The 13,115-nt window shown below is 41.6% G+C and overlaps 2 protein-coding genes across 3 annotated transcripts in view; both read right to left on the bottom strand.

Moving 5' to 3' along the window:
• chmp7 (charged multivesicular body protein 7) lies at nucleotides 1-4,167 on the bottom strand. The gene is made up of 10 exons (XM_037680576.1): nucleotides 3,709-4,167; nucleotides 3,459-3,630; nucleotides 1,629-1,814; nucleotides 1,401-1,534; nucleotides 1,163-1,211; nucleotides 947-1,066; nucleotides 770-868; nucleotides 629-686; nucleotides 334-549; nucleotides 1-256 (listed from the first exon to the last, which is right to left on the bottom strand). The coding sequence occupies exons 1-10, from the start codon at nucleotides 3,969-3,971 to the stop codon at nucleotides 201-203; spliced, it is 1,353 nt and encodes a 450-aa protein (XP_037536504.1). The 5' UTR covers nucleotides 3,972-4,167; the 3' UTR covers nucleotides 1-200.
• A 2,949-nt stretch (nucleotides 4,168-7,116) lies between these two features.
• lgi3 (leucine-rich repeat LGI family, member 3) overlaps nucleotides 7,117-13,115 on the bottom strand; it is a 10,632-nt gene continuing 4,633 nt past the window's right edge. Inside the window, exons 4-9 of one of the 2 annotated variants that reach the window (XM_037680574.1) lie at nucleotides 11,120-11,191; nucleotides 10,903-10,974; nucleotides 10,343-10,512; nucleotides 10,106-10,270; nucleotides 9,928-10,018; nucleotides 7,117-7,958 (exon numbers count right to left, since the gene is read on the bottom strand). In XM_037680574.1, coding sequence (XP_037536502.1) covers nucleotides 7,229-7,958; nucleotides 9,928-10,018; nucleotides 10,106-10,270; nucleotides 10,343-10,512; nucleotides 10,903-10,974; nucleotides 11,120-11,191 — 1,300 coding nt within the window. In that variant the 3' untranslated portion in view covers nucleotides 7,117-7,228. The remainder of the gene's footprint in view (nucleotides 7,959-9,927; nucleotides 10,019-10,105; nucleotides 10,271-10,342; nucleotides 10,513-10,902; nucleotides 10,975-11,119; nucleotides 11,192-13,115) is intronic. The other variant, XM_037680575.1, reaches the window with a different exon arrangement.

Here is a 13,115-nt window from a genome sequence, read left to right as displayed (position 1 = left end):
TCCAAATTGGCATGTCTCTCCGCATCAAAGAACTTTTCTTTATTAAAAAGGGGATAAAGTGCATTGTTTATAACCTGATTTCTCTTTTCCAATTATTAATAGGAGCAATGTTTTTACTTGGATGAATGCGTATCGACTGGAAGAGACACAGCTTCCTGGATACGATGATGGAGATATTCCGGAGGGTCGTCTCTGTACCGTCACTGCGTCGGCTCCAACCTCCTGCCTGCTGACGTGACTTTCTTCTGCTGAAAGCCTGAATGCAGAGTCGATCATAAGTTACCTTTAACTGGTAGCCAGAGAGACGAGCTGAGAAAACCAAAACGTACGAACCTGTGCCTGACACCGTTAATCGATTCAGTTCTTCCTCCAGCTCGTCAGTGGAAACACCCAAGTGGCTGCGAGGAACGTCAGGCAGCGAGCTGAGGATCGACTCCCTGGAGGGTCCCAGACCGTTCGTTGGGACTGCGGGTAGGTCTGAAATGGAACCCGGCTTCGACTCATCCAACAAAGCCTTCAGTTCCTCCTCCAACTCATCCACGTTTTCATCTAAACAATAAAAATCAAACTTTAACCTCTGCCGTGTCCTCGGGTGCATTAAAGATCCAGCACCGACAGAATGACGTACCTGCAGTGATCACGCCACTGGAAATGGTCCGATTCACCTCATCCTGCGTGTCACATAACTAATGGAGAAACACGTGAAGATAATAAGAGTCGAATAAAATCATTAAACATACAATCCACAGTTCTAACATCAAGTACGTACTTCCTGTATTTGATCCACGAGCGTCTCGGCTCGCTCCACGCTCATGTCTTTGAGAGAGAGCCTCAGGGCAGACACTCCGGCCTGATACGCCTGCATGACCTACACGCAGCCAGAAAACTGTCAGTACAGACAACATGCACGCCGACAGACCTGTGACCAGTTAACGCAGCTTTGTACCATCTTATCAGTCTGGGACTGAGCTATTCGGTCCAGAATTCCTCTGATTGTCTCCAACTGGGCAAACAGGTTGTCTGCTCTTTTCTCTACCCTCTTGCGGCCTCTCAAACACCTCAGCGCCTTTGGGGCAGATGAAGATAACTAAATTAATAACTGCTGGCACGTGTCCGGCTGTAACCACTGTAGGTTTTTTTTACAATTATCAGTTAAAACAACCTGAGACTTCTTCCCTTCCCGCAGCAGATTCCGTGCGTCCTCTGTGCACCTACAGACAGATCATTTTAATTCAGTGTCTGGAGATAATCAGCTCGAGCTGCACACAGAACCAGTTATTTCACATTTATCTCATCCTAACAGAACCAAACGCTGCGCACATTGCCTCTGCAGAAATATAAATCACCTCGAGCATAATGGAACTAAACGGCCAGATTAGAAGTTGATGCTTGGACCGTACCCGTCAGCCTCCAGGCTCAGTTTCTGCACCCGCTCTCCTAGCAGCTTCTCACTGCGCTGCAGCTGGTAGACGCCGATATCCACATCGCTCAGGGGGGACACTCGCTCCTGCCCCGGCTGACAGAATTTAACAATCTGGAAAGAAAGAATGCGACATTTCTTGCACAAGAACCCTCGTACGACGACAACCGAAGCGTTTTGTTTTTACGTTGGCCGAGTGATGACTTACCTTGTCTCCTTCGTGTAAGGAAACGACGACCTGCTTGTCCTTCTGCAGCTGCAGGAGAGCCATGCAGAGGGTGCTCTCGTCAGCGCAGATGTCCGACGACAGAGAACAGAGCTCTTGAAATGACACGACAGAGCAGCTTGAAAATTCACTGCTCTGGTAAACCTTGAGTAACTCTGCTGCCTTCTCCTGGAAAAAAAAAAAGATTAGTTTAACTCAACTTTAGTTGTGTGTTCCCAAAGGGCAATTTCGTTAGCAGCAAGTGAAAGAGGCAAGACAACAAGCATAGGAAGAATAAATCTAATCTTTATATAAATGATCATAGCATGAGGTATAAGATTAATAAAATAAACACGTTAAAACAAAAATAATATCTTAAAAACAATAAATAAATAAAACAACTCACTACCCTCTCCACATATTTGCAAACAAAAAGAAACGGATAAATGTGTCTGTAAGAATTTCCTGAATGTGCTGGTGCTGACAGGAGGTGGCCTGTCTGGATCCAGAGGGCCAGAACCAGAACTCAGGACGGATCAGGCCTCTGAACACTGAACGCTGCTCTGCACCCATTGCTTTGCTTCACATTTTTATCAGTTTTGAGAGTAAATTTCTGGCTTTGATGTTGGTGTTTCCATGGAAAAGGAGAAGGTTGAAACAGACTCGATGTAGGATTTTTTTATTTTTTTTTCTTCAAAAGCACCATTGAAGTCTTGTCAACATAACAAAGTAAGTTCACAAGGCAGTGACAACACTGTACTGGAGTTCAGGGGTGGGCAACATTTTTTTTCCAGAGGGCCAGGTAAAGATATATGAAGCAATCGAAGGGCTGCATAGAGAACTGGAAAATATAATTTCTTTAAGGCTGATCCTTTGGAGGACTTCTTCAGGTTTCTTCTTGCTGTAGTGTCGTTAACATGTTTGGTAAAAATATAGCTCCAAAATATTATTTAGGAATATAAGACATAATTTGTAAACGAGCCCTATTGTCAGCCGAAGTGCACAAAAATGTTTAATGTTTGTCTTTTGGAATTTTTAAGGTTCAGTCTAATTCTGGAAACAACTTAAAAAAAAAAAAAAGTTTTAGCCTATTTTAATCCATAGGTTGTTAGTTTTTTTGTTTTGTTTTACTGAAACAATGCTGTTTTCATCGACTTATTTAAAAGTTGTTTTCTTATCAGAAAAGAATATTGGGGGCCGGATGAAGTGTTCAAGGGCCACTTTTGGCCCTCGGGCCACATATCGCCCACGTCTGCTGTAGACCCCTTGTCAACATTTAAGTTAAACTCCAGTCTGTTGTTAATTATGGTTCTGAGGTACTTTCAACTCTCCACCTGAGCAACAAGCTGATGGATGACGATGGTCTGAGGGGATGGGGGCACCAGACGTGCTCAGCTTAAGTTTTAGAGAACTTTAACTATAAAAGCAGAACTCACACCGGTCAACAAATTCACCAGTATCTGGTCCATGGCTGACTCCATCGCTCCAAAGACTGACAATTACAAAATAATCACGAACAAACGTTAAACTGACTCTGGCAGTCATTGGTGAGAGACACAAACTTGAGGGGGAGACAGTAGGTGAGGACGTCGCTGACACGCATACATGATGAATCCAGTCCACTGGATTAGGATCAAATCTGAAATTCTTCTAAAGCAGTTAGAATAAAATGTGAGGTTGGACTGCATCAGACCAGATCTGCATCTGTGAACCAGCTCCAACGATTTGTGTGTTGAAGTGTTAAATGGTTTGCTGGTTGTACTGCAAAGAGAAAGGGTTAAATGTGTGCATGAATCCAAGGTCCAGCACACTGTGATGCTGAGACTGACAAACCTTTACTAGGTCAAGAACAACAAAGCACTCTTCCAGAGGAACCCGGCTGCTCCCCAGCAGCGTGGAGAAGGTCCACTTGAGTGGTTTCACCAGCAGCATGCCCACACTCCAGGACACCCACCCACAGTCCACACTGGCAGCAAACTCGGACTCCCTCTGGATCTGCCCACATCTGCACAACAGGTCAAACACACACTTTATATAATCTGACTGACAGACAGCAGCCCAGAGCTGACAGCACCGCAGGTACCTGGCCATGGACTGGAGGACAGTGGACAAGCCCAGCGGGGACTTCTCTTTCCTCCGGAAGGTCTTGTTGAGGTCCTGCAGGTTGACCAGCACGGAGCCGCACTCCCTGCAGCTCTTCGTGATCAGAGCCGTCCAGAAGTCCATCTTACTGTCCCAGTCCGTGGTGTTCACGTCTCGGTTCTCCTTGAACTCGGAGAACAGAAAGTTCATTCGCTCATCGTCGTCCCACTCAGGCGGCAGGGTCGTTTCGGAGGCGTTAGGCATTTTTACGCCAAAACTGGGAAGGCGGAAATTCGGATGCTAGTTTCCCTAATCTTAACGAGAGGCTAAGACAGCTAGCTTTGAAACTAACATCTACTACCAGCGCTTTAGAAGAGGCAAAACATTACTACGTCCCGTCAAATAGCAAACAACTTCAGACACTGTTCGTTGAAGGGAAATTCTGAGCTTCAGTTTTCATGTCAGCTGTTACAGGACACTTCTTCTTCGCCATGATGTTGTAAAATCATGCTAACGTTTACATGCTAACAAAGATTTTGTGCGTTTACAATTAATGCCCGTACGGAAAAGCGGTGATATCTGTTGTAATGCATGACGTGAGTAACGAGTTTCCGCCCACGCGAACAGGTTGGTAATAGAATCGAGCGCACCCAGAGTTATGTTCAGGAATATCATATCTGCGCCAATTATACGCATATAGACATGAGCGATTGCGTTACGTTATTGACGCATTACGTAATCGACTATTTCCGCCCACATATGTCTACGTTTCCGCCATTCATATGAAAAAAAAGGTGCTGTTAGTCATATTCATGAGATTCTCTCATATCTATGACTTATGATTTATTCAAGTTCAAGTATCTTTATTGTCATTCGCATCACATGTTGTACATGAAGTGGAACGAAATTGTGAACTCCATGTCCCAGTTACACCCAATAGCAAAAATATAAAATACTAACCGGATTTCAAAAAAGTTGGGACACTAAACAAATTGTAAATAAAAACTGAATTTTATTCGTAATATAACATAGATGACAGATCAAAAGTTTAATCTGAGTAAATATAAAATTTTAAAGGAAAAATATGTTGATTCAAAATTTCACAGTGTCAACAAATCCCCAAAAAGTTGGGACAAGTAGCAATAAGTGGCTGGAAAAAGGAAATTGAGCATATAACGAACAGCTGGAAGACCAATTAACACTAATTAGGTCAATTGACAACATGATTGGGTATAAAAAGAGCTTCTCAGAGTGTCAGTGTCTCTCAGAAGCCAAGATGGTAAGAGGATCACCAATTCCACCATTGTTGCGCAGAAAGATAGTGCAGCAATACCAGAATGGTGTTACCCAGTGTAAAATAGCAAAGACTTTTAAGTTATCATCATCAACCGTGCATAACATCATCAAAAGATTCAGAGAATCTGGAACAATCGCTGTGCGTAAGGGTCAAGGCCGTAAAACTCTACTGGATGTTCGTGATCTCCGGGCCCTTAAACGTCACTGCACCTCAAACAGGAATGCCACTGTCAAGGAAATAACAGAATGGGCTCAGGAATACTTCCAGAAAGCATTGTCAGTGAACACAATCCACCGTGCCATCCGCCGTTGCCAGCTGAAACTCTACAGTGCAAAGAGGAAGCCATTTCTAAGCAAGCTCCACAAGCTCAGACATTTGCACTGGGCCAGGGGTCATTTAAAATGGAGTGTGGCAAAATGGAAGACTGTTCTGTGGTCAGATGAGTCACGATTTGAAGTTCTTTATGGAACACTGGGACGCCATGTCATCCGGACCAGAGAGGACAAGGATAGCCCAAGTTGTTATCAACGCTCCGTTCAGAAGCCTGCATCACTGATGGTATGGGGTTGCATGAGCGCTTGTGGCATGGGCAGCTTGCATGTCTGGAAAGGCACCATTAATGCAGAGAACTACGTTCAGGTTCTAGAACAACATATGCTCCCATCTAGACGTCATCTCTTTCAGGGAAGACCCTGCATTTTTCAACACGATAATGCCAGACCACATTCTGCAGCAATCACAACATCATGGCTACGTAGGAGAAGGATCCGGGTACTGAAATGGCCAGCCTGCAGTCCAGATCTTTCACCTATAGAGAACATTTGGAGCATCATAAAGAGGAAGGTGCAACAAAGAAGGCCCAAGACGATTGAACAGTTAGAGGCCTGGATTAGACATGAATGGGAGAGCATTCCTATTTCTAAACTTGAAAACTGGTCTCCTCTGTCCCCAGACGTCTGTTGAGTGTTGTAAGAAGAAGGAGGGATGCCACACAGTGGTAAAAATGGACTTGTCCCAACTTTTTTGGGATTTGTTGACACCATGAAATTTGGAAACAACAGATTTTTCCCTTAAAATGATACATTCTCTCAGTTTAAACTTTTGATCTGTGATTTGTGTTCTATTCTGAATAAAATATTAGATGTTGGCACCTCCACATCATTGCATTCAGTTTTTATTCACAATGTGTTTAGTGTCCCAACTTTTTTGGAATCTGGTTTGTATAAAAAAAAACCAGTATACAAGGATCTAAGATATACACTAAGATATACGCTAAACATTAATAATGTAAAGCAATACGGTATATTCAACAGCAGCCCAAACATGAGTCTGTAGTGAGTAGATGAATACAGCAAAATGAGATAATCAGCAGCATGAGATAATGAGCAGCACTGATAAGTCACATATCCCAAATTAAAGTGGCATTACAGTGATTTTTCACAATACTCACCATGTCTAAAACAACAACTATTACTGTTTGTGTCTGTGCAAAATATAATTTAAGGAGAAAAATCACAACTTTTTTTAAAATAACATTTATTCACATTTGATTTTAACACAGTGCTCATAAGACTCATTGGTTGTTTCTTGTGGAACACATGATTCTCAGAAAAAGAAGGAAATGCAATAATAAGCATAAACAGATTCACACCTGTAGTTTCAAATTTTGAATTATTTTATGACCTCTGTTTTTGTTCTGCTCTGCCAACTCTTTAAATTTTATTTATTGCAGAACAAATGACCCATCTGTGGGTTCTTTGTAATAATAACGGATCAGAAGGTCTGCAGTGCAACCTTGTTTGATTTGACTACACAGTGTCATGCAAAATAGGTTTTAGTCCATCAAGAAACTCGCAAAATCTTTTTTAGTTTTCCTCTCACTCATCTAAAATTAAGTGTAATCCCAGAAATAATTCAGTAAATGCACATGCAGGTTATTAAAACATTAGTTGAGTACAAAACAAATGTTCAAAAACAACATTGTCCTGGTTTGGTTGTATACACTGCAGAAGTTACTTGACACTTGTGTTAACGGACACGTTGATTTCATTCAGCTGTTAGAGATCGGTGCATCACAAATGACTTCAGCTATCATTTAATTCATTACTTGCACTTTTACATCAGAGGAAACAGCAAACTTGCATTTGCATGGCTTAAACATTTTGCACTTTTGTTTGGCACATTGTATTTATAATGAGAAAGCCCACTTGATGCTCTGGCGTGTTCATGTGGCACTGAGGTCTACCACCAGGTGCTGGTAGGCCAGAGTGTTTCCTTTGAAGCTGGCGGCCAGCAAAATGTCCTTATTGTCGACGGACACCAGGTTGAACCCCCTCGGGGCTCTCATGTTGAGCTCCTGGAAGAGCTGAAAGCGCTGAGTGAGGTCATCCCACAGGTATACTCTGGAGAAGGAGAAGTCACTTCCAAGAATGAGGTACTGCCGTGCGCCCACCGAGAAGGGATGCACGGCCATTGAACCCCGAGATGGGAGAGTCTGGATCTCCATGAACCACTGCCCCTCCCAGCGGAGGACCTTGGAGTCCCCAATGAATCGCGTGAGGCAGAGGTAAAGAACCTTCCTCACCCAGAAGTGCTTCACCATCTGCACGTCGGCCAGTTCTGTGATTTGAGAGTGGAAGACAAACTGCTTCTGGCCTCGGTTCCACTGGTAAACCACCGGTGGTTGAGAGGCACTGGAGAGGATGAGAAGAGGCTTTCCCCCAACATCCAAGAACTCCACGTGGGTGTCCCGATGCCAGGGATGGAGGGACTGATGGGAGTAGAAGCCATTGCTGTTCCATCGATAAATGCTGGTGGAGCCTGCTTTGGAGCTGTCTGCCACAATAAAATACCACTCCCCATCCAGCTGGAAGGTCTCCACAAAGTTAGGCTTCCTCACGCGACTGGTGTCGATATCCTGGATCTTTATAAACCGCTGTGGGTCCTCTTCCCACCTGAGGTCACAGGAAGACCATCAGTTTATTCACAACTAAAACAATAGTTTTAACATTAAATAAAATTAAAAAAAAAAACATAAATTGGTCATTGAGTGATGAGATCAGTTCTACTGTGAAGGTAGTGTCAGCTGGTTAGACCAGAAGCAGGGAGATCTGTCAGTCTGAAGACCACAAACATTAGACATCAAGCACATGGAACCATTTGTTGAAATAAACCATTTTATGACATTCTACAAAATATTGAGCAATGAATTACTGCGATGTACAAGACTTCTTTCAGTCTGACTACTTGTGATCTGAGGACTGGTTTATATATTCAGGGTACAGATGCACTGATTCACTGCTTCCTCCTGTTTCCACTCTATTTTCATTCATTCAACCTTTATGTAAACAGGTTAGTCCCATTGAGCCACGAGGACTCATTTACAAGAGAGACCTGAATTTAAAAAAAAAGAGTGATAACAATGGACAACAATGACAAAAATAGATGTTCACAAATGATGCATGCAAAGTTTATTTTTTTATTTATATAATTGAAAACAAAATGATAATTAAAAGGAAACGTAGCGAAAAAACAGCTAGCTATTCAAAGCCATGTCGACTGTTTGACCATACCAGCTTTATTGTTTTATATCCTTTCACTTCATTAACATGCTCTTAATCTCATCTCATTATAACCCACCGACAAAAGGCAGGTGATAATGTTTTTGCCCTTGTGTGTTCATTACATACATGTTCATTAGCAAGACGTCTCATGAAACACTGGACTGATTTTAATAAAATGTTCAAAAACTAATTATTGGAAGTACGTCTACAACTGATTAACGTTTTGAGTGAACCCAAGTCCCAGTGGTCACCACAGCTGACTGACCTTAGAAAACCACAAAAATACAATATTAGACATTGAGCTAGAATCTGAACTGGTAGCTGAGAATTTTCCCCAAGTGCTCTGAGCAGCACTCATTATGTGGGATCTTTACTTAAAACTTTAGCATTAAATGTCAGAGTTAACCCTGTTTGTCTGTTGGCAAAGTAAAGTAAAGTAAATGTAAAAAATAAAGTAAAGTAAAGTAAAAAATCAGGTCTGTTTTGTAAATGAGTCCTCAAGGCTCAATGGGATTAACCTGTCTAAATAAAGGTTGAATGAAAAAGTAATTAATGTGACACGACATGTTTTAATAAAACATTCTAATCGTATTTATTTAATGTACTTCTACAACTATTAACACTTGGAGTCAACCAGAGGTGTATGCGATACTCGAGTATACGGAGTATACCCACTAGAAAATGTTAAGAATTTCAGTATACCTACTTAAAAGTGCCCAATGATACATCATTAGACACGTGTCATTGATTCGTTAAACGGTAAACACTTCCGTAACAATCTATTTGTATGCAGCACTTTGCTTTGATACTGTTTTATCAATTTTATAACGTGTTTTTAATACAAAGCCAACCATTGTACAAAGTTTGTTGTTCATTTATTCAAATATAAGCATCAGAGAAATTTGGGAATGTTCAATACGCTTAAAAATCAAAACAAATTGACGATTACATTGTACTAACCAGTGTACTTTGGTTTCTAAACTCAGTATACCCAGTACAAAAATGTGGATTACACCACTGGAGTCAACCTAATTCAAGATGGCAACTACAGATAGACTATAGCAAACACAAAAATGGCTAGCACTTAGTTTAACAGTGACTGAGCTCAAGATTGATGTTGTAGCAGACAGTCGTCCACAACACATACTTTGAGCTCTAATACACTGTGCAAAATTTCACAATGTTGAGTGAGGTCGTGCACGGACTTTATTTTCAAAGTTTGACTAAATCTCTGGCATCAAAGGATTCTCATTTTGTCAAGGAATAAACAGCACAAAGTAAATATGTGTTGTGTACTTGTCCAACAAAAGCTGTTCTTATTGTTGGAAGTTTTTTTGTTGTGCAGATGAATAAGTCTTACTTGTATATATGAGATCCACCAAAAAGTTGAGCCACAACCATGTAAAGAGTGTTATTTATCACCACAGGTTTGCAGTAAACGGCTGAACGAGCTGTGTGAGAAAAGAAGCATCAAGTTTTTCATTCTTAACATTTTAGTTTTCATTTGTTTCCATTTTCCAATCATTAACTAAACTTACAGGTGATGTTATGAAACCTCTTGAAGGTCAGCTCTACGTGGTCCCACACATGCAGGGTGCAGAACCCTGAATCCGGCTGAGCAAAGACCACAAACTGGTCTGCATTGAACTCGTATGACTCCACTGACACCGAGTGGAAAGGAAAGGTTTCATACACGGCAAAATCTGTTGGCGGACAGAACGGACAGGAATTACAAACCATTTATAACGCAACACCACAGAAAACTGAGATAAAACCTGCAGTGATGCAGTTGAAGTCTCGCGGGGCGAGATCGTGGATTCTGCGTCCCTGGAATTCAAAGGGACTGGCACAGTAGATGGCAGGGACGGAGGTGTTGGTCTTCTGCATCCAGTCCACCAGCCACTTGATCTTACAGTCACAGCGGAAAGAGTTCCCACGCAGGTCTCTGAGTGACAGACAGGGGAAATAAGCAAAAAGAGAAGGACATTAAAAGTTTGTTAAAATGAGGTAGGCACAAAAACATACCCTCACAATCCAACAGACTTTTAACAAATCTGGAAAAACTGTTGAAAGTTTTGTGATAAACTTCTACCCAAAAAGCATCAACACATTCAAGGCAGGGAAACATCTGAAATAATTTAACATGGTCTTAATTTTTACATGACAAAAGCCTGGCACTTTAACAGGGCTGTGGGTGTTTTATACACATTAAATGTATTTAAATTCCAAATAAATCGTTCAAACCAATGATTGTTCCTCACACACTCAAACCAGCCACATGTCCAGTAACGCCTCAGGGTGACTGAAGCGCATCAGGATGTGATTTCACACTCACAGGTCTGTGAGGATGTCCAGATGTTTGAAGAGATCTCTGGGCAGCTGCTGCAGGTTGTTGTTAGAGAGAGATCTGCAAAGTGACAGTGAAATTATAACGTATGTCACGGTTTTATTCTGCTGTCCTAGTGAGAAAAATGAGCAGAAATCAACTTCATGTGACACGTTTGTTTGATTTTCACGTTGCAGAATCTTCTCCACAAAACAAAACTACTCACAGGTGAGTCAGGGACTTGAGCCCTCTGAAGGTATACTTAGACAGCTCCTGGATGTCATTATTCTCAATGAACCTGCAGAAAGAACAAATTACTTATCTAGCGTGGTGCAACCTGGGAAATGCAGCCAACACTGCAGAATGTCGACCTTGCTGGAACGACTGCGCTGTCCGTGTAAAGCTCAATAAAATATTTCAAACTGAACAGTGCCAGACTCAAGAGTTTGTCAGAAAATAAATGTAAAACCTAAAGGATTAAAGTTCACATTTTAAAATTAAATTTAAGTGCATCATCTGCCCTCGGTCACAGTTTTGACTGGTTGAAGCCTGTGTGCAAGTGCTGGAGATGGTCGCTGGCGATAAAATGACTTTATTAGCATTCACAGCAGGTGGAGGCAGTGAGGCTGCGGTCTGCAGCCTGCAGCTCCAAACCATCAGCTAACTAAAGCTCATCAATTCACCAGATGGCATATTCAGCTTTTTCACACTGCAGAGGCAAAGTGCTCCCTGTCACACAAGGATTTATTTGCTGTTTTACTCTTGGCACTCTTTTCATTACTGCAGAGCCCCACCACCACCGATCACCCATTTCCAGACCTTAGTTTAGAGATTAAACACTTTAAAAGTGTTGCTGAAATGAACACAGTTACAGCTTTGCTTCACAGCACATACATTTATTTATTTATTATTAAAAGATGATTAAAAGATCAGATTATCATGCTCTTTTTAAAGTGGTCATGTTTACAGGTATGTCTAAAATAATTAGAATATGATGAATTTTTTTTGTTAATCTCTTCAGAAAGTGAAACTCATATTACATAGATTCACATATTGCACTGATTAACTCTAGGCATGAGTTAAAAATGTCTTGGTCCTCGAGTCCAGCCACTCCTGAACCAGAGACAACATTAGAAGAGTCTTACCTGGCTGTGGTCTTTAGAAAGTCCAGTGGACTTGGTCCAGTGGACCAACACCAGCAAAGGACACAACCCTAAAACCATCACTGACTGGGAACTTCACTCTGGACTTCAATCAATGTGGATTCTGGACCTTTCCACTCTTCCTCCAAACTCTGGGACCTTGATATCCAAATTATGTACAAAATTAACTTAATTCTGAAAAAAGGACGTTGGACCACTGAGCAACAGTCCAGCTCTTTGTCTTCTCAGCAGGTAAGACACTTTTGATAACTAAGTTATACTGTCTTACTTTTTCATACCATTGGTTGGTTTTCTAATTACCTGTGTCTTTCAGATCAGAGACAATGTGTTCAACATAATGGTATTTCTTCCAGTTATCTAATAGTCAGTAATGGTGTACCACAAGGTTCAGTCTTAGGACCCATCCTCTTTACAATCTACATAGGTAATGTAGGTCAAAGCATCCCTGGTGTATCCTTACATTTCTATGCTGATGACACAGTTGTTTATTGTCGAACCAAAACAGTTGCTAAGGCTCTCCAGCTTTTGCAATTCGCCTTTGACATCATCCAGTCAGATTTGTTCTGTCTCAAACTTGTCCAAAATGCTGATAAAACCAAAAGGATGTTTTTTTCCATCAGGAAGTCAGTCCCATCAGTTAAAAAGGTTGAATCATGTCATCTGGACTTCGTTTTTTTGTTAAAAAGAAACGTTTCGCCCCTCATCCAAGAGGCTTCGTCAGTCTGAGGCCTAGCCATCTTACCCAGAAGCCACCCTGACTCTTGTGTTTCAAGCCTGCCTCAGATACCCCTGAAGTCTGGCCTTTTCACTAATGGTTTCAAAAACACAAAGTTTGTTTTCTCAGTCATCCAGGTATATAACAACAAAAAAGGTTGAATCATGTCATCTGGACTTCGTTTTTTTGTTAAAAAGAAACGTTTCGCCCCTCATCCAAGAGGCTTTGTCAGTCTGAGGCCTAGCCATCTGGTATTACCCAGAAGCCACCCTGACTCTTGTGTTTCAAGCCTGCCTCAGATACCCCTGAAGTCTGGCCTTTTCACTAATGGTTTCAAAAACACC

This window comes from Nematolebias whitei, chromosome 8, assembly GCF_014905685.2.
Source record: "Nematolebias whitei isolate Nwh7 chromosome 8, NemWhi1, whole genome shotgun sequence".
In the NCBI taxonomy this organism is placed as follows: Eukaryota; Metazoa; Chordata; class Actinopteri; order Cyprinodontiformes; family Rivulidae; genus Nematolebias; species Nematolebias whitei.
This window is presented reverse-complemented; position numbering and strand designations above follow the sequence as displayed.

Coding starts and splice junctions, on each gene's coding strand:
- chmp7 (XM_037680576.1), bottom strand. CDS start 3,971: ATGCCTAACGCCTCCGAAACGACCCTGCCGCCTGAGTGGGACGACGAT. Junction 1,212..1,400: donor CTGAGCCTGGAGGCTGACGG/GTACGGTCCAAG, acceptor ATCTGTCTGTAG/GTGCACAGAGGACGCACGGA. Junction 257..333: donor ATTAACGGTGTCAGGCACAG/GTTCGTACGTTT, acceptor CTCTGCATTCAG/GCTTTCAGCAGAAGAAAGTC.